This window comes from Eulemur rufifrons, chromosome 21 (assembly GCF_041146395.1).
Source record: "Eulemur rufifrons isolate Redbay chromosome 21, OSU_ERuf_1, whole genome shotgun sequence".
NCBI lineage: Eukaryota > Metazoa > Chordata > Mammalia > Primates > Lemuridae > Eulemur > Eulemur rufifrons.
In genome coordinates, this window is record NC_091003.1 from 11,774,065 (window position 1) to 11,795,074 (window position 21,010).

A 21,010-nucleotide genomic window follows, 5' to 3' on the forward strand; every position below is an offset into this window, starting at 1 on the left:
ACACAGCTCACTGCAACCTTGAACTCCTGGGCTCAAGTGATCCTCTTGCCTCAGCCTCCTGAGTAGCTGGGACTACAGGCGTGTGCCACCATGCTCAGACCATGAGACATTTCAAGATATATGTACAAGGGTGTTCATTTTAGTGGTTTTGTAAAAGGGAAAAAACCAAAACAGTAAATCTCCATTATCAAGAGGTCTGTTGAATAAATTATGGTGCATCTAATAAGCCATTAAAATATTGAAGATTTATTTTTGATATGGATATTTTATAATGGTAGGGTAAAATGTAATTTTTTGGGTGAATAAACAGAACAAAATCATGTATACTCATATTATTTTTTCCATTGGAAAGGTATACCCCAAATTACTACCGATGTTTATATCTAACTACTTATAGATATAATTTTATATAGAAGGGATTTTCACTTCTTTGGGTTTTTTTTTTTTTTTTTTTGAACTTGTATTATTTCCTGCCAAGAATTGAAAACAAGAGACAACCTTTTATTCCATGGGAGGAGTTACCAATGCCAAAGGCTTCCCTGGGGTCAAATCAGATAAGAACTATTAAATAATGCTCATTATATTCAGCAAAAAGAAACCAGCTGGTGGCCACAGGGAGAGCAGTTTGGTTAGGAATAATAATTACAGTTTGGAAAATTTCTCCCCAAAACAGTCATTTCTCAGGAATCTTGTGAAGACTAAGTAGTGGGTGAGGGAATCATACGTATGTGTAAATATATTTGTCCGTGGAGAAAATGCCGGAAAGTTCGCACAGGCGCTCTCACCAGGCGATTGGCAAAACAACACGTGAGCACGCGCAAACATACAGTGAAGCCAGGGGCATGGGCCTCGTGTTAAGAATTGCAAGAGAAAAGCAAGGCCTTGCGGTTTCTGAATTGAGAAAGTGGAGCAAAGAATCATGCAAAAAGGAAAGGAACCCAAAAAGCAATCAAGGAGAGCGCAATTGCACCTCTTGAAACACGGTCTGCAGACCTAGCCACGGTTGCCGTAGAGGTTGGCTGCGGCTCGCAGCAGGTTGCATTGACCCGGGAGCGCGTGGCGCCCCGCGCTGCCCGGCTCGACCAATCAAAGGGCGCCGGGAGATGAGCGGGCGGGCGGCGGCTCATGCGCATGCGCAAGCGTCCGCGTGGTCCCTGGGCCTGAGCCGCCTCCGGTCAGTTTGCTGATCGCTTTGGGACCCCGCTGCTGCTGCTCCTGCTGCAGCTGCAGCCACCCCCAGCGCCTGGCCTTTCGCTGCACTCCCGGCTGCACTCCCCGCTCGGCCTCGCCATGCCAGTGGACCTCAGCAAGTGGTCCGGGCCCCTGAGCCTGCAAGAAGTGGACGAGCGCCCGCAGCACCCGCTGCAGGTCACCTACTCCGGGGCCACGGTGGACGAGCTGGGCAAAGTGCTGACACCCACCCAGGTACCTCCGGGCGGCGGCCGTGCAGCGGCCCGAGGCTGGGAGGGAGGCCTGTGCGGGCCGCCTCGGTGGGCCCCGGCGGAGACCGGGCGGGTGATGGGGGATGTTCCAGCAGCCCCCAGGGCAGGGGCCGCGGTGTCCACGTCGCAGGCCTGGGGGCCTCCTCGAGCACCTGGAACCCGGCGTGGGGCGTGGCGGGCCTGGCTCGGCTTGCAGGAGAAATCGACCCACTTTCGCGGGGCTTGAAGACCCAGGGAGGGGCCTAGGCCGGGAAACAGCCCGGACCCCAGGGACAGGGCTGGGGAGGGGGCTGTGCCCGGGTCGGAGTAGGCTGTGGTCGCTCGGACGCCCTTAGAACCTCCCCTGGGGTCTCAGCATTTTAGGCCTCATTTTGGAGACCAAAAGCCCCACCCGAGAGCCCATGACGCATTATGTAACTGGCATCGCCCGGCGATTTCGCCTTTGTTCAGCGGTCAAGAGCGAGCAGCCACCCGAGGGCCAGTGCGTTCTGCAGCTGGAAGGCCTGCGGGCAACGGCTCTGTTCTGCCGTTTGGCTTCTGACGCCCACGCCTGTGGCCACTGAAAGTGGAGAAAGTAGATTTCCAGACACCACTACTGCTTGTTGGTTAGGAAGCTCCAGGCAACGGTGTGAATAAACTTCCCTGACCATTTGGCGTTTGCGATGTTTAAATATGAAGTGCCCGTCTTGGAGGCTGACACAGTCTCCCGTTTCCCAAACTCCCTGCCAACCCCTCAGCACCTTGGCTTTCTCATTTTCTGTGCATTTTTAAATGTCTAGTTAATGCAGATTTTCACTTAGTAGGCCCCAGGTAACCCCCTGGTCACCAAATCCAGAAACCCTGCCAGTTCCAGACAATGAGAGGTTGCAATCTTGGCCCCACCTCTTTCTGTTAATGACATTCTGCGATACTGGCCCCATACATTGTTGGAACTAAAATAAGTAACATATATGAAACTTCTGCTCCTGATTCTCGTAGCTTCTATACAGGGTAACTTTTCTGGGCAATAATCTGTTCTGTCTTACCTTGGAGGAGACTGGTCACTGAAAGAGTGTTGGTTTCTTCAGCATTTCTGACTTTTCAGTTCCAAACTGGTTCCTTTCTTCAGGTTCAGAACAGACCCACCAGCATTACGTGGGATGGTCTTGATCCAGGAAAACTCTACACCTTGGTCCTGACTGATCCGGACGCTCCCAGCAGGAAGGATCCCAAGTACAGGTGAGTTAGGGAAAGGTGGAGAAGAGCACATAGTGCAAGCATAACTTACCTGGTTAAGTCCCTTGCTGGACGTGGAGAAGGGGACCTGGTTTGGGATGTCCACGCCCATACTTCAGCTAGAATGTGCATTTATTTTCCTGCCTTTTTTCCCCCTAGAGCAGGAGTCTATAAACTATACCCGAGAGCCAGGTCCACCTGTGGCCTGTTTTTATACAGCCCCATGAGCTAAGAATGGTTTTTACATTTTTAAATGATTGGGAAAAAATGGAAATAAGAAGTATACTTTGTGACTCGGGAAAATTATATGAAATTTAATATTCCAGTGTCTATAAATAAAGTTATATTGGAACACAGCCATGGTGACTTATGTCTCCCCTGTGGCTGCTTTCACGCAACAGAGACAGTATGGGCCCATAAAGCCTAAAACATTCACTCTCTGGCCTTTTGCAGAAAGTTTGCTGACTCCTGCCCTAGAAAATGTCAGTGGGAGGGTGGGGCTGGGTTCTCTCTTCTACAGACAGACGAGGTTTGCTCTGGCCAAGAAAGCAGGGCCCGTCTGTCTGGTTCATTGCTGTATTTTGGCACTGAGTGTGTGCTCGATGCGCATTCGCTGGCCATGCAGTGAATGCACTCTAATCTCCTGTGGTGCTGACAGCCCTGTGTCCTTCCACGCAGGGAATGGCACCATTTTCTGGTGGTCAACATGAAGGGCAACAACATCAGCAGCGGCACAGTCCTCTCTGATTACGTGGGCTCGGGGCCTCCCAAGGGCACAGGTCAGTAAAGGCTGCATTTGGTGGGGGGCAGGTGGGTGCTCCGGTGCACAGCAGGATTGGCCCAAAGCTTTTTTCTCTTATTTGTGAGGGTCCTTACCTTACTGGAGATAGAAAGCAGCTCAGCTCACCTCCAGGGCAGTTGCCTTCCAGAGCACATGCAGACCTGCAGGAGCGTCAGGTGGCCAGAACTTGGGTTCTGGACAGACGGACCCTCTGGATAGAATTGCCTCTCAGCCCCCAGGCAAGGAGGGAAGTCGGTGAGGAGGAAGCGATGTTGCAGAATGCTGAGAATGGCTTTCTGGAGGGCTGCACATGGGTTGAACACAGTTAAGCCACATCAGGTCTATATTCCTACCTTTGCCCTGTATAATCTTTGCGTTTCTAATTCCTGTAAGAAGTGTCAGAAATGATCATAGTTTCCAAATTAATTATAAAAAAAATAGCCTCGCATTTCTCTTTATAGCTCCCTCTTTCTCAAAAAATCTACTTTGGTATCTTGAAAAGATTTGGAAGGTTTTGGCAGAACTATATTGAAGATACACTGTATTGTATCCTGTTATGTATGATATATGTAAAATGTATGTAGATGTATAAAAGATACATAAAGACAGAGACTACTGTATTGAAACTCTCCAAGTTGGATAACTGCTGCCTAAGCTGGCAGTGGGCGATGATTATTATTGCCTATGTGCATTACAGGGTGTTTCCATTTGCTGGAACAAGGAGGCAGTAGCAGCAGGTGGAGCCTGGCAGAATACTAGCTTTTGTACACACTGTCCAGCCATGATTTGGTACAAAGAGGTACAAGAAGGGCCCGACAAGGACGGTTGGTCATGGGCTCATGTTTTATTGGTAGATTCAGAAGCTTCACGTGGCTTCAAGCCCTCTCATGCATTTATAACAGGAAGGTAAAGGGACAGGTTTCTCAGGGATCTATTAAGTTCTCTAGGGCAGTTGTAAAATTAGGCAGTTTAATTATGGGAAGTGTACACATGAGAATAAACCTATTCTCTCAAGTAGGAGCTTTGTTCTCATTTAAAGAAAAGCCCTAGTAATTTTTTTTTTTTTTTTTGCTTTTTCCATATTCTTTTACTAAGGTACAACTTACATATAATAAAATGCACAGATCATGAAGTTTCAGTCAATGAATTTGATTAATGCATTTACTCATGTGAGCACCAACCATTAGAAAGAAAAAAGATCACCCCACAAAGTTCTTGTGTGACCTTTTTACTTAAATTCCCCCAGAGCTGACCATTTTCTGACTCCTGTCTCCATAGATTACTTCTGCTATTCTTGTATTCATAAGTGGTATCCTGTAGTGTGCATTTTTTTTTTTTTTTTGGTGACTGGTCTCTTTTATTCAAGATAATATCTGTGAGATTCATCCACAGATTGTATCAGTCGTTGTTCCCTTTTCTTGTGGAGTAGTGCTTCCTTGTATGAGTATGCCACAGTTTTTTTTAGCCCACTGAGGGGCATTTGGGTTGTTTCCAGTATTTGATGATGTCAGTCTTACGATTTTAGACATTCCAGCATGTGTAAAATGGTACCATGTTGTGGTTTTATTGTCCATCACCCTGGTGACTAATGATTTTGGGCCTCTTATGTTCTTTTTGACCATTCCTGTATCTTTTGTAACTTGCTTTTTTAAATAACTGGTAAAAACATGTAACATACAATTTACCATCTTAACCATTTTTAAGTGTACAGAATAGTAGTGTTAACTACATTCACACTGTTGTGAAATAGATCTCTAGAACTTGTTCATCTTCCCAAAACAAACTCTGCCATTGAATAACAGCTCCCCATTCCCCCTCCCCAGCCCCTGGCAACCACCATTTCTGCTTTCGGTTTCATCATGTTTGACGACTTTAGATACCTCTTGGAATTGTACAGTATTTATCTTTTTCTGACTTCTTTTTCACTTAGCATAACGTCCCCAGGGATCATCCCTGTTGTAGCACATGTCGGAATTTCCTTTCTTTTTAAGGCTGAATAATATTCCATTGTATGTACAAACCACATTTGGTTTATCCATTCGTCATCAGTAGACATTTGAGTTGCTTCCACCTCTTGGCTACTGTGAAGAGTAGTGCATTGAACATGGGTGTACAGATACTTAACTTCTAAAAAAATAACTTTTTTGGCTGGATGCAGTAGCTCATGCCTGTAATCTCAGCGTTTTGGGAGGACTGCTTAAGGACAGGAGTTCGAGACTGGCCTGGGCAACATAGCAAGGTCCTGTCTCTAAAAAAAAGTGGGGAAAAAAATAGTTGGGTGTGGTGGCATGCACCTGTAGTCCTACCTAGTTGGGAGGCTGAGGCAGGAGGATTGCTTGAGCCCATGAGTTCAAGGCTGCAGTGAGCTATGATCACACTACAGCACCTCAGCCTCAGCTACAGAGTGAGACTTTGTCTCTAAAAAATAAAATAAATAAAAAATAACTTTTTTTCCGAAATAAAACCTCATAGTACCTATTTGTATCCAGTACTTAATTGAAGCTTGTAGAAAACGCATAGTTGATAGGGTGCTTGCCGGCTGATTTTAAAACCTTTTTTGCCACTTAGTTGGTTAAAGTGAGTTTGGGTCACTTCAAAGCAGGGGTCTGTTGAGCCTAAGAAATAGTGATTTATAGAAATGCCCCCTATATTTTCAGAGACAGAAATGATTTCAGGAATCTTGCCCTAAAGGAAAATGTAAACGTGTTAGTTCGCATATCAAAAGCTGCCTCCCCTCTGAGGGCGACTCAATGGTCAGTAGCAGCTGCATTCCAAGGTGACCGCTGTAGTCCAAGCCTGTGGCTGTCACCTGCTTTGAAAGACAAAGCAGGTCTTGCCTAGAGCCACTAGAAGGGGAACTGATCAACTAAGACGGGCCTCCGGAGATGAGAGCTGATCAATAAGATATGCTGCTTGAGAGGGAACCATGCGGTTAAAGTAAATAGCATAAGGGACAGCTCATGCTTGACTTCTGAAATCTCTGTCACACAATAACCAGAGCCAATATGTCTGTTTTTGCTGAAGTAATAGCCTTATCATAAAACTTAGAAGTTTGCCCTAAGAAGATTTTTATAACCCTTTGTTCACCTAGATAGAGTTAGTTAAAGGATCTGTAGAAGCCTTTTGGAAGACTTTGACCCTAAACCAAACTACCTGTTAATATGTAAATCCTGTTACCCCTGGCAACCGAAAAACTGTACCTACACTATAGATATCTGTGTAGTACTTGAGTCTTGGTTGCCTGTGTGGTGGGTGGGCATGTAACCCTCCGAGTACTCTCCTTTGCCTATCTTCATAAATCTTTACTTTATAAACTATATCTTTGGCTCTGTGTATTATTTTTATTTCTGTTTCCGACTATTTTTCCCTCCTTTGCAACGACCCCTGTCTGAGGGACCCGAACTTTTGCTGGGAGCGTAGCTAACTCCCCACAGGGATCCAGTCTTCTAAGGAAGTAAATTTTGGGGGTAGAAAGAGAATGTTCTTCTTTAGCCTGTGTAGGCTTGCCTGTGGTATGATGGGCACTGGGTCACTGGTCTGCTGTGTCCTTCATCTGTTTCTCACAGCAGACAGGAGCAAATTGGGCATTCTGGTGGGGCCGATAGGGGATGATTTGAACTAGGCTGGGAGTCTGGAGTGGGATGAAGGAGGAGCCAAAGGAGACTTCTTGGATTGAGGGGTGGGCAGAGGCCAGATCCTGCAGGTTGTTAGAGGTTAGAACGAAGGGTTTGTACTCAACACTGGTTGCAGCAGGGAGCCGTTGGGTGATTTTCAGCGGGCGAGTGACCTGGCTCTTTCTACCCCTCTGGGCCCTCAGTGTCCTTGTAAATGGGGTGGTCTGGATCCCTCTGTGTTGAAACATTTGATGAAAACGGGTGATGTTTCCATCTCAGATGGCCAGCTGTGTGTACACCTTCCTTTCTGCCTCTCCCTCCAGGCCTCCACCGCTACGTCTGGCTGGTTTATGAGCAGGACAGGCCGCTGAAGTGTGACGAGCCCGTTCTCAGCAACCGATCCGGAGACCACCGTGGCAAATTCAAGGTGGCGTCTTTCCGTAAAAAGTACGAGCTGGGGGCCCCAGTGGCCGGCACGTGCTACCAGGCTGAGTGGGACGACTATGTGCCCAAACTGTACGAGCAGCTGTCTGGGAAGTAGGGGGAAGCTTGGAGACGTAAACTGCCCCAAGCAGTGTTCTCCAGTTCAGTGTTGCATGCAGATTTCTCCTCTTTCCCGCTCCCCTTCGCACAGGTGAGAACTGAGCAGTCAGGTAGTGGTTCAGGGTGACTTTTCCTGTTGCCTGTCCTTTGTAATTCTAGATAGTTGCACACCCTGGTTTGTGTTTTGATCAAATTTGAATTTCATTTAGGGAGATATTTTGGTACCGTGATGGGGTCATCAAATTAATAAAAGAACAGCAACCCAGATTTAAAGAAGAAAAAAATCTAAGTAAAAAGACCAGGTCTACAGTAATAGAGTAAAACATCAAAGAATCTTTAAGGGAAGCTTAAAAAAAAAACAAAAACAAAGGGGGATCGGTTGCTTCTGCCTTTGTGATCCTAAGTCCACAATTATATGTGGCAACATTTTCTGAGACGTTTTGTCACAGTGCTGTCTCTCACCAAGACCACCGGAGGCTGACATGGAGGCTAATCGTCAACACAGCACATCTCAGAGGGTTTAACAGGTGTCAGTGTCCTGCTCTGGCCCCCTAAAGAGCAGTCCTGGAAGAAGCTGTAGGGAGAGTGGCCGTGCTGCTGTGAGGTGTGGCCATCCAGGCAGGCAGCAGTGCCAGCTGACTGGTTACCAGCAGGCCCTAAATTTGTGTCTGTTAAATTGATCAATCTTCATTGGGTAAGAAAAGCTGGTTTGGAGTTGCTGAATGTTGTGTTAATTCTGCTGTTTGCTTATAGTTGAATAAGAATAAAAACCTTGAATGAATGAACCAGGCCTCCAGATATTTTGTCCTGTTGGGTATGGGTTTCATAAATATGGGAATTGAAGAGACGATCTCTTCAAGGTGAGTAGGCCCTTTCCCTGACCAGCACTTACAACTGGGGCTCGTTCCAGGGACCATAGGGAGGGTCCATGCCTCTACGTACATGTGCCACGAAACCACAGCAGAAGCAATCAATCATTCAGACTTGAGGTTTTTAAAAGATCATAAAACTTTAGGCCAAGTCATCTTACTCCAAAAGCCCGTGTGTTTCTTGCAAGTGGTTCTTTCAACCTGAGACTGATATTTTAAAGGAGCTGGTTGAAAACCTTCCCTCTTGGTGTAGTCGTGTGCAGACCCCGTAACAATGCCTACGAGAGCCCGCAGCTCTTATTGTTCTGATGTGTCATCCACAGAGAATCGGCACCAAAGAGGTGTGCAGGGGAGGAGGGCGGGAAGGTCACCTTTTGATGCCATCTGATGTACCAAAAGAAAGGGAAGGAGGTGTTTGAAGGTGCGCGTCGCTGCGAGTTGCTCTCTGATGGAGAAGGGGATGCTGAATCAGGCCTGACAGGTGTAACAGGGCTGGGCCTTCCCCCACCTTTCAGTGCAGTACTTTCTCCTCTTAACACAGTGTTGGAAACGCTGCCTCATGTAATCTCGGGGGGCAGGTGAGGTAGGTAGAAGCTTTTTTTAACTTTAGGGTTTTAAAATTAATTTTTTAAATAATAATATTTTTTTAAAAAGTTAACTATCCTGTCAACCTTAAAAATAAATGTGAAAAGTTAATTCTGTTCTGAGGAGCAAAAAAAAAAAAAAAGTAATACATGCACATGGTTAGACAAAACAGGACAGTATGGGAAGAAAATGCCTTTTACCATCCATGTAGTCTCTCCTCAATGGCAGTTACTGGTTTCTTGTGTTTTCTTCCAAAAGAAAATATAAATATATACATATTGGCACATACCAACATTTTTCTTTGTTTTTTTTGAGACAGAGTCTCCATCTTGTTGCCTGAGCTAGAGTGCAGTGGCATCATCCATCATAGCTCACAGCAACCTCAAACTCCTGGGCTAAAGCGATCCTCCTGCCTCAGCCTCCCGAGTAGCTGGGACTACAGTTATGCACCACCATGCCTGGCTATGTTTTCTATTTTTAGTAGAGCCAGGGTCTCCATGTGTTGCTCAGGCTGATCTTGAACTGCTGGCCTCAAGCAGTCCTCCAGCCTCAGCCTCCCAAAGTACTAGGATTCCAGGCATGAACCACCATGCCTGGCCTTAGAGAACATTAACATTTAATGTAATTATTGATATGGTGGGCTTTAGGTCTACTATTATATGTTTTCTGTTTATCCTTTTAAAAAATTAGCCTTTTAACTTGATTACCTCTGTAATGACCAAAAAAAAAAAAAAAAAAGCTTTTCTGTCCTCCCTTTCTTGCTTTCTTTTGGATTATTAGAATATTTTATCTTTTGGATTTTTGGCTATTACTCTTTGGGTTTTCTTTTTGGTAGGTTCTCTAGGGATTAAAATAAAACTAATTTTTTAGTCTTCTCAGAATAAAGATTGTAGTGCAGGTAAAATGTAGAAGTCTTGCAACCATATAGATCCTTTAACCCCCAACGTTTATGTTACAGTTGTCAGAGATACTATATTAACATACATTAAAACCCTCACTGTTACGATTTTTGTTTTCAATAGCTGTATATATTTTAAAGACAAGAAGAAAAAATAGTCCTTTATATTTATGCAGATATTTACCATTTCTGTTGCTCTTCCTTCATTCCCAAAGATCCAAGTTTCCTTCTGGTATCATTTCCCTTCAGTATGAAGAACTTCCTTTAGCATTTCTTGGAGATCAAATCTGTTGGGAATAAATTCTCTTAATTTTTCTTCATCTGAGAATGGTTTTATTTCACTTTCATTCCTGCCTAGGTTGCCTCTCCATATTGCTTCTGCTTTTATTTCTGAGTGTCCTCATGGAGTTGTTTTTGCATTTTGTCTAGTTTTTAGCTGACATCAGCCGGGGGAGACTCAAATTGCTATGCCAAACTAGAACAATCAAAATGTATTTTTTGTATTTGACCACGTCTATGGCAGAATATACTATTACATTAAATATAGTAGCAATATTATATGAGCATGTTTCCAGTTGCCCAGGAATACTTTTCCAATAGATACATAAGCAAATAATTATAGATGGTGGTAACTTCAAGAAGTACATTCTTTTACCTAGTTAATTAGACATCACTGATAAGCACTCTCTGACGCCCCCTATGACTGCAGTTATTGGAGTTATTTTTAACTCCTGGTAGCACCCAACACTTGCATTGTTATGGCCCTTCTTAGTCACTGTTGATTAATCTAGTCCATTCCTCATTTACTTCTGTCTCACTGGAGGTTTAACCATGAGCCTCCAGCACCGTGCCAACCTCATCCATCTCATTTACTGTTATACCTCCAGGCACGCAGTAGATGCTCAATAAATATTTCTTGACAGAATGACTAAATGTATGCTGATCCTGGCACTTCAGATTTCCTTTACCCTTCCCTACTTTTTCCTTTACTGATAGCACTTAATCACCATGTATTTATTTTTATTGTTAATATTTATTTTTAGAGACAGGGTCTCACTCTGTAGCCCAGGCTGGAGTACAGTGGTGCCATCATAGCTCACTGCAGCCTCAACTCTTGGGCTCAAACGATCCTCCTGCCTTAGACTCCCGAGCAGCTGGGACTGCAGGTGTGCACCACCACCACGCCTGGCTCACTTTTTTATTTTTGTAGAGACAGGGTCTTGCTATGTTGCCCAGGCTGCTCTTGAACTCCTGGACTCAAGCTATCTTCCCGCTTCAGCCTCCCTAAGTGCTTGAATTACAGATGTGAGCTACCACGCCAGGCCCAGATCATTTATTTATCATAATTATTGCCTGTTATGTTTCCTTCCACCCTAATGTAAGTGCCATTAGGGTAAGGATCTTCACCTGTTTGGGATACAATGGCATGTCAAGCATCAATGGCGAGACAAGCTAGCACAGTGCAACATTTATGGTACTTAGTCAATATTCATTGAATGAACAATTGGAAATCAAAGGTAAACAGCCCTTCCTTACTAATATGCACAACAAACCTGTAATAATTCTTTTAACTCAGGGACGTTTAGCACATGCTGGCAGAATCCAGGACACTGGATGTCACCTCTGTCCCAGCACCTCTTTCCTACCTGTTTTCCTCCCAGCCTCCTGAGGCAGGAACTGGGAGTTGCAAGACTCACCAGGTGTTGGAAGCAGGGACCCACATTCCTCCTTTCTGGCAACTGTGCCCTAGGACACACCACTGACAAATTTGTGGACAGGGAACTTTTAATAAAGGTAGCACCTAGCATCTCACAGATGTAGGGCCTTTTCACAAGCTAGCTAGACATTTTTCACCGTACAGAGAAATGGATGAAACAGACTACAGGAAGTTTTTCTGCCTTTCTGATGACTGGATGTCCTTTTGGGTGTGGGTTCTGAAGTCAGACAGGTCTCGATTCAGACTCACCCTGCCACTCTCCCTGGACTGAGCTCATGTCTTCATCGGTAAAATGCTAATGTAGTGTCCCACCACATGGTAAGCATAAGCATGCAAAGCATGTTATCTATTTTTCTTAATTATGTATCTTTCTAGCCCTTTCCAATATTATTTTTAGATGTACCTAATATAGAAACTTCAGTAAACTGATAACTATAAAAGGTTTTAGGGTTGGGGTTAACCCATGTTGATAACTGTTTTTGTCCATCATAGTGAACATGACTGGGCACATCTGTCTGTGATAACTGAACGTCCTGTAGCATATAAGAATGATCTTCGGGTTGTTATTCCCAAGAGCAATTTTCAATGTCCAGGACTTCGGCCCTAAGAATATGAGATCTTATTGTCCTGACTCCAAATCATAGCCCAGAAGTTATATTTTTTATACTTTTAGATCTGTGTTATACTTATAAAATTACTCTAATAAAAGCAGAATATGAGGGGGAGGGGGATCTATTATGACACTAGGATTATTTCAAATGTTTGGTTATGACACCTTCTCCATAGCCTGCTTTCCTTAAGGGTGCACAACGTCTCTGCAACACCTGCTCCTACGGACGACTGGCACCTGGGGGCAGGGTGTGTGCGCATGCACCTGTTCCTTTTTCTATTCTTAAGGGAAAAAAGGTACAGTCGATAGACCGCTTGCCCGCTTGAAACAGTGCAACAACTTCAGCCCTGTAGAAGAACTTGGAAGACACAACTTTACCTGAAAATGCTGAATGGCTCTTCTTAGAGCCACTGAGGCCGTGGAGAAGAATCTCAGGAGGGCGGCTCTCCCTCGGAGTTAGTAACTGGTGAACCTAGAAAGAAAACCTCCTGCTACAATAACACAGCAAGGCGATGTGATGAACACTTTTATTTACAAATATAATTAAAAGCTCTGACAGTTATCATGCTCTTCCTCGGAACCTGAAAAATGTTTTGTTTTTAAAGTGCATGCAAAAGAAGTAAAGCCTTTTTTTTTTCATCATTTTTTATTGTAAGAAAATACACAGTTTGAAAGTGTGAATAATGCAATATTTATGACCAAGAGATGGGACTTAGGAAAGGGAAGAGGGAAATAAAGAAAAAGATCAAGATGATCTGATTGAGAGACAGTGTTGAACTCCAAATACTGAATTGGAAAAGGAGGAAGGTGGGGAGGAACAGGAGGAGGAAGTAAAAAAATTTGATCAGAGAAACAGTTAAAATACAATATGAAAATAAGTAATACCTCTCCTTAAATTCCTTCTATACACAAAATACACGATTTGCCAAAGCCCAATTTGTGCTACTGGGATTCTGTGAGCTCCTTAAGTGTATTCACATCCTCTGCAACAGCAGAAAATGATTATGATACAATCAGAATATGCTGAAGACAAGTTAAACTCTTGCCAGCAGGTTCTTAAAAATCACAAGATCTCTTCACCCCACCCACCCCACCCAGCCCCAAAAAAGTAATAATATGTCACCACTGATATGTACATCACAATTAGTTTCTGTAAAATGTATCAAATTTTCAATCTTTAATAAAACTTTGTTTTTTTTTTATTCCTGATGAATAAATACCAAAAAAATAAAATAAAATAAAATAATGCAGCAGCTAGTTAAGGTGTAAGGCTGCGGATATTGTGTCTCTCTCCCCCTTGGCATTTATTATTATTATTATTTTTTTTTTGCTTTACTTTCACAGATTGGTGGTAATGAGCGATTGCTTAAAGCGATATACATCCACTTTTTTTTGTTGTTGTCGTTGTTGGTTTATTGGTTTTGTTAAAACTGTCTCCAAGGTTTTCACTGAAACATTTTGAATCACATCAATACTGTGACGTGTACTATGAATAGAAGAGATGGCCAGGTTGCGGCCAGCACTGAAAGTTGACACGGGGGGAGGAAAGGGGCCCCTGATGGAGTAAGAATAAACAGGCACTAGTCCGACACGATGTCAGTAAGAGTAAGAGAGAGAGAGAGTGAGAGCAACGCCCGTTAAAATGGGGAATGTGGTTTTGCAGGGTCTGAATTTTTTTCTGTTTTCTTTTTTTTTTTTTTTTTGTAAATGGCAAAAAATTTAATCTCATCTATAGTCCTCCTTAGGAAAATCTAATGTAACCAAATTCCCAAATCCCATTCTGAGGCTCTCCATGTCAAAAGTTTCGATCTCTCGCTCTTGCCTTTCCAGTAGGTACTTTATTCTCTCGCTGCGTTCCTTCTGAAGGGCAGCCAGCTCCTCTTCAATCTGCAAGAAGCACAATGAGAGGTTCTTAATGGAGGGCGTCTCCCAACAGGCCCCCGCGTGCACACACATCTCACACACACACACACACACGCCCACACACGCGTGCACACACGCAGGAACTAAGTGTGACCTAGACTGAGGAAGGCCAGGCGAGTCCTGTGATAAACGTATCTAATCCATCACATTTAAAACTTGCTCACAAGAATAAAAATGTCTGGGGCCCACCTGGGGCCAGCAAAGCCATTCTAGCAAGCCAAGCAGCTGGGCTGATCTAGGTCAGTGTCCTGTCTTAGCAGGAGACGGCTCAGGAGAAGCTAGAAGACACTCAAGCACAATTAGATTGTGCTGCTTTCCCATAGAGAGCCAAATGCCTCCTGGGTCATAAGTAATTTAGTTCTGGAACAGGAGCTGGGAAAATAGTCTGTTACATTGGTGTCAGGGAACTACTAGGAGAAAGTACAAATAACTGGTTAAGCAAATAAATGCTGAACAGCTTTGAGATGCTTTATGAAAACTTTCATACTTCATATTCCTCAGAATATCCAAAGCAATGAATATTTTAATTGGCATATTTATCATGCATGGCAATATCCACCTATCTTCATTTTAATTTTTTAAAAGGTGCCCTCGGGGTGATTTCTCTTGGTTTAAAAATAGCCAAAAAGCCAAATCTGCATTTGGCTTCCTCGTGCCGTGTGGCAGCTGCGCTATCAGCTCACTGTGCCTTTCACAGGCCGTATCACCCCCCGGCAACCCATGCCATTCCTCTGGCTGTGAAGGTTGAGGGTTTCCTAGCAGAGCAGCAGAAAGGCTTAGGATGTAGGGTCAGAATTGTGCAAGTAACTTAACCGTTTGGAGCCTCAGTGAACGGGGACACTATGCCTACCTCTCAGGGGTATCAGGAGCATAAAGCAGGTAGTAAGTCAAAGGTAAGTAAGTGCCTAGTTTAATCCCCCTCTAATTACAGAAGGGTCCATAAATGGCAGTCCCCTTGGCTGCATCCCCCGCCCCAGCTGAACGGGATCCCCAGTAACGCTCTCGTACCTTCTGCTCAAGATGTGCTCTGCGCAGAGACACCCTCTGCTCTAGCTTCTGGAGCTCACGTTCATGTTGTGCCTCTGTTTGCATCTTGATTTTGCTCTGGTAGGCATTGAGAAGCTCCATTTCCTGCTGGAGCTGTAGCCTCAAAGCCTGGCATTCTGCTTCTTGAGCCTCATCTAGCCGTAACTGTGGGCACAGAAGACACACACTGTAATGTACCCCTCACTTACAGCCCCTGGTGACCACTGGAAGAGGCTTCCTTCTTTGGATTGAAATGGGTCCCCTCAAGAAAGCAGATGGCCTGGGTACATTCACAATTAGGATTCAGAAACAGTAAAGTATGTCCAATGGGCTACAAAGTACTAAAAACACATTATTTTCAGTATGGTCTGAAAGCACGGCAGCAGGTGTCAGGAAGGCTACACACACCAGGGATTAAGCCCATGGGCTTTGGAGGTAGACTCCTGAGACTGTTGGAAGGATTAAATGAAAGAATTCCTATAAAATCCTTGGTATAGTTCTCAATGCATACTAAGTGTCCAATAAACGGTAGCTGTTATCATAATTTTGGTTTTGACTAGACCATTTCCTTATTTAGACATCTATAGCCCTAAAACCATTTAGATATGCTTAGCTCTAAAAAAAGGAATCCAATATCCATAAAACTTGAGGAATATACCTAGGTACTATCATGCTTTTAGCGGTAATGTTGGCCCCTATTGTTGGCTATACAGGTTATCCTGTTAGCAAGCCAATCCAAAACTCCAGTGGTTCAAAGTCTCTTCACCATCGAGGGTAGGTAGCTGACCTTTGTCTTATACACCAAGATACCCAGATCCTGTGTGGGGAGTGGACCAAGCCAACCAGCAGAAATGCCAGCCTTTCAACTGGCAGAGGTGAAGGTTTGGGGCCATTAGCAGTACTATGTTTAGGGAAGATGACCCCCTTGTCCCAGGCTTGGTTTTGCCCAGATTTAGCAGGCCCTCAGTTTGACTAAGACCTATGAGATTAGAACCCTTGAATCAGACAGTTCTGTCTACCCGGAGTTTATCTGCATGTTTCCATATAGACCACTTTGCCGGAAAACTTACTCTCCACCTTATGTACAATTTGTGACAATTAATATATCTCGATATCTTGATTGAGAAATGACTTTTTGAGATGTTATTTAAGTAGTTTTAGAAAGTTATTTGCATAGTCTCTTCTTTAGTACTTCTAGAGAAACAAAGAGATTAAAGGAACATAAAATAAATTATGTAATCATATTTCCAAGGCATCTTCTAATAATTAATCCAAACCAGCTTTTGTTAAAACCCACTAAAGAGGATAGATAGTTCTCATCTCATTTTCCCAATGAGAAATGAAGGGAGAAGAAGTTCTAGACACAGTAAACAGTGGATCTGCAGCGGGAACAGCCTCACAGGTAAATGCCAAAGGATTTCCTGGCTCCCAGTAGGACTGTTATTGATTCCCTCTAGACACGGGAGGTTCCTTACCAATAAAGGAAATGAAAGCACTGTTCTTTTCTACTTGTCTGCATTAGTTGCTATAAGCCCTGGCCAAGTGGGTGAGAGGTTCATCCTATGGTCAGTTTAGACTATTGGAAAATTTCCATTTTATTTCTGGCATTCTATTATATTGTCTGTAACTCTGTCGTTCTGTACCAAGCGATGACTCTAAAGGCCCAGTTCTAGAAATCAGAGGCTATTCCAGTATTTGGTATTCATCACCCAACGTCACACATACCAAACCCATTAAAAAGTTTTATAAGAGTATAGGTAAATATCATGCCTGTTTTCTAAAAGTGGCTTAACTGAAGAAAAAGATCTAACAGAGGCAGTATAATGTAGTAGTGGCCAAGCATATAGGCTTACAGGCTTCCTCCAAAATGGGCTCAAATCCTAGTTCCACCACTAATTGGTTACGTGACCCACTCCCTACCCCCAAGCCAGGGGTTGGCACACTACAGCCCAGGGGCCAAATGTGGCCTGCTACCTGTTTTTATAAATAAAGTTTTATTGGACAAAGATATACTCATTCATCTACGTATTACCTACAGCTGCTTTTGTACTATAATACCAAAGCTGAGTAGTTGTGACTCAGCGCCTGTGGTCCACAAAGCCTAATTACTATCTTTACTGAAAAAGTGTGCCAACTCCTGCCCTAAGCAAGTGGCTTTACTACATTAAACCTCAATTTCCTCATAGATAAATTACAGTTGAAACAGTAACTTCAAAGGGGTTTTACAAAACCGAAATGAGATAACGCCTATAAAATACTTAAAACTGTACCTGGCACATGGTAAGCAGTTCATAAATGATCATAGATACTTTTATCTTCTCCCTGTCTCAGAAGAAAGGGCATTCTTCTCCTTTTATTTAAGGGCAGTCATTAACCTATATTCCTGACCTTGTTTGCCACTATCTTATAGAACAAGCATTCATCGCTGTGTGCCAGGCACGGCTGCAGATGCTGAGAACACAAATATCCACAAGACAAAAGCCCTATCAGCCGCTCTGCCCCTATCAACTCTCTCTTCTTACCTTTAGCCTCTCTGTACTCCCCTTCGCGCATTCTGATCCCACCCAGCTACTTCTGTCGCTCACAGCAAGGTCACCGATGACCACCCTGAACTGGTCCCTGTTACCTGACCTCCCAGCAGTATGTGATACTGCTGATGGCCCCTTCCTCCTTGAACTCTTTCTCTTGTATTCTGAGATACCACAACCTCTTGGTTTTTTTCCTTCCCCTCTGGCTATTCCTTTTCCAGCTAGTCCCTATCTACTTGGGCCTTAAACACGGGTGTCCCTCAGGGCTTTGTCCTGGGTCCTCTTCTTCCTTTCACCTCTCTTCCTAAGGTAGCTCATCTATTCCAAAAGCCTCAGTTACCACCTACATATATGTAAGTGACTCCCACTTCTATACCTCTCCTTCAGACCTCCCTTCTTATCCAGTCTACTAGTGACATCTTCACCTGGGTGTTTCCCAGGCCCTCACGCTCAACATGACTAATATTAACCCGTCACCTTTCCTTTCCTGCTCCCCAACCTGCTCCACTTCCTTTTTTACCACATGGGTAAGTGACACCATCTACCATTTTACTCAAAGCAGAGACTGGGAGTCCTCCTGAATATCTGGTTCTCCATGCTCCATCTGTCACTAAGTGCTCTTAATTCTACCTCCTGCCAAACTTAGTTACTTCCCTCTTCATCCCGACTGCGCTCTCTCTGGTCTGGCCACTGCTCCCTCGTGCCTAGGTAAAAGCAACTTCATGCATCATCTCCTCCCATCCGCTCTTCCCATCTCTCAGGCCATCCTCCCCACTTGATCACAGTGATCGTTCAAAAATACAAAACCCAATGTCACACTGCTGCTTTAACACTTTCCAATGGCTTCCCATTGTTTTTAGGACACAGACAAGAGTTCTTAACGGAGCCTGCAGGTCCCTGTGTGATCTAGCCTATCTACCCTTGTCTTATTCCATTAGTCACCCCCGCAGTCCTCTATATTCCACACGTGATAGGTTTCTGGGACTTCTTCAGAAGGGCCACTGTCTTCCTCGTCTCTACACACATGGTTCCTCAGCCTACATTGCTGTGTCAGAGAGGCTTTCCTGACTCTCCAGACCAGGCGAGTTCTGTTTTACTCTCTGTTGGCACTTTGCACTTGCTCTGCCATCATGTGGAATAGACTCTCTCAATGTTTGTTTCCTCCACTCTTCTGCAAATTCCATGAAGACATGACCCACGATTGTCTTATTCACCACAGTATCCCCGGATGCCTGTGCACTGTGCAGTACTCAGTAAATACTCGCTGGATGGACAGATGGACGGGCAAATGCACCAGCTCTCGTCCTCAGTCTAAGAACATGTTTAAGCCTCTCCCAACTAATAGAAATCTTCCTTTAACTGTCTCCCCTTGCTACAGCTTTCGTTCTGTTCTCCCTCACTGAGGAAGAGCTGGGAAAGGCAGTCTCACTGTTTCTATCTCACCCTATAACCACTCTCCATGCACTGTAATGTCTCCCATTCCTACTACTCTACCGATCGTATGCGACAAGCAGTGGACAAATCCACTGCTAGATCCAATGAACACCTCAAAGTTTATTACTGATTGGTCTCTGCAACATTTGGAGTCATCAGTTAGAAACTTTTGCTCTGGCTTCTGTGCCATCTCTTCTGGTCCCCTCCTGTGTCTCTGATCGGTCATCTCTGGTCTCCTTCTATTCAGCTCTCAAATGTTGGTGTCCACCAGACCCTGACCTCAGTCCCCCTCCTCTCTGATTCTATCTCCCGTCCCTTGCAGATCTCACCTATTCCTAACAGCCACCGTGGCCCCATGTAACACTGAAGTTTAATTCTTGGTCTTTAATCCCAACATCCCTCCTGAGCTACGGATTTTCATATCCGGACCTCTCTACCTGGATACCCACGCAGCTCAGACACCTTGTCTACAACTTAGTCAATCACCTTCCCAGATGTCCAAACTCATTCCTCCTTTTATTTTTCTGTCTTGGTAAAATGATGACCTACTCCACTCTCTTGTCAAACCTACCTCTCAAACTAGTCACTGAGTTCTTTCTACTCTATCTCTTAAATATTTCTCAAATCCTTACCCTCTTCACCATCATTTTTCCCTTAGACTATTACAATGGCTTCCTAACAGGTCTCTTTACCTGTACTGCCAAGATCTTTGTACAACACAGATCTGATTCTGCTACCTTCCTTCTTAAAATGGGCTTTAATAGTTCCCCATTGCTTATAGAATATTGTCCAAACTCCTGGCTTCTGAGGCTCTGACCCCCGACTATCCGCCTGCCCTCCCTAACCTTGCATTCATGCTCCTGCCACAGCAGTTACTCGCTGCTGCTCAAATGGGCCACCCTCTTTCAGGCCTTTGAGTCTTTGCATATACTGTATCCTCCGCCAGGAATAACCTTTTCTCTTTTGCCTGTTTGGTCAACTATTACTCTCTAGGACTCCTCTCCTTGTGAAATCCTCTCTGAATTACCAGGCAAGCTCCCGTCCTGAGCTTACCAAGACTTCTATGACCTCTCCATTTTGGAGTCTCACAATCGTCCTCCTTGAACTTTGGGCTCACACCAAGTTCTTTCAGTCCCCGTATGCATGTTTGCCATCATTTGGACCTTTGCCCACGTAGGTCCCACTTTCAAGGAACCTATTGACATCAATGGATTCCTTTAAGCCTCTTGGCTCCCTCTGGGGAGCTTTCCCTAGACCTGATTAGCTGTTCCTACTCGTCCTCTCATAGCCCCCGGCACCTCCCCCCTCAAATCACTGACTATGCTTTGTTATTATTGCTTAATTATCTTACTTCCTGCCTTGACTGACCAAAGTGTGAGGACAGAGACCAATTGTCTCTCTAGCTCATCCTCTCTGGGCCCAGCAGAATGCTGAACACAGATGCTCGGAAGAGTTTATTGAATGAATGTGTCTGTGTATCTGCCTTCCTCACTGGACTGTGAGCTCCTTAAGGACAAGGACTGTGTTGTATTCATTTGTGCCCGACATTAGTTGGGGGGGAGGGTGGTCAGTAAATCTTTGATGAGTGAACACATGATATCACATGCGGTATCTATCACATCTTGCCCTCCAGGTCCCTGATTTAGCATGACATTCCTTGAGTTCCATCTCATAAGACACACTCCAGCAAGTATCCGCATCGGCGTGGCTTTATTCGGCGTCGTCATTTCCTCAGTTCCTCGGGCAGAAAAACACCGATATCCTAAATGTGTGCAAGAATCATCTTGGGAACAAAAGGCTGGATCTTGGATGCTTGATTCCCAAA

At 44.4% G+C, this 21,010-nt stretch overlaps 2 protein-coding genes across 2 annotated transcripts in view; one reads left to right on the forward strand and one right to left on the reverse strand.

Annotated features, from left to right (window-relative positions):
* The first annotated feature begins 1,150 nt into the window (after nucleotides 1-1,150).
* On the forward strand, nucleotides 1,151-8,374 carry PEBP1 (phosphatidylethanolamine binding protein 1). The gene is made up of 4 exons (XM_069496851.1): nucleotides 1,151-1,425; nucleotides 2,551-2,660; nucleotides 3,336-3,436; nucleotides 7,376-8,374. The coding sequence occupies exons 1-4, from the start codon at nucleotides 1,291-1,293 to the stop codon at nucleotides 7,591-7,593; spliced, it is 564 nt and encodes a 187-aa protein (XP_069352952.1). The 5' UTR covers nucleotides 1,151-1,290; the 3' UTR covers nucleotides 7,594-8,374.
* A 5,043-nt stretch (nucleotides 8,375-13,417) lies between these two features.
* The window catches only part of TAOK3 (TAO kinase 3), a 154,748-nt gene continuing 147,155 nt past the window's right edge, over nucleotides 13,418-21,010 (reverse strand). The window contains exons 20-21 of the mRNA XM_069497520.1: nucleotides 15,206-15,388; nucleotides 13,418-14,161 (exon numbers count right to left, since the gene is read on the reverse strand). Of these exons, the coding sequence (XP_069353621.1) occupies nucleotides 14,000-14,161; nucleotides 15,206-15,388 (345 nt within the window). The 3' untranslated portion in view covers nucleotides 13,418-13,999. The remainder of the gene's footprint in view (nucleotides 14,162-15,205; nucleotides 15,389-21,010) is intronic.

Excerpts from the sequence above, each read along its gene's own strand:
- PEBP1 (XM_069496851.1), top strand. The coding sequence starts at position 1,291 with ATGCCAGTGGACCTCAGCAAGTGGTCCGGGCCCCTGAGCCTGCAAGAA. Across the intron at positions 2,661-3,335 it reads AGGAAGGATCCCAAGTACAG|GGAATGGCACCATTTTCTGG; the intron begins GTGAGTTAGGGA and ends CCTTCCACGCAG. Across the intron at positions 3,437-7,375 it reads GGGGCCTCCCAAGGGCACAG|GCCTCCACCGCTACGTCTGG; the intron begins GTCAGTAAAGGC and ends CTCTCCCTCCAG.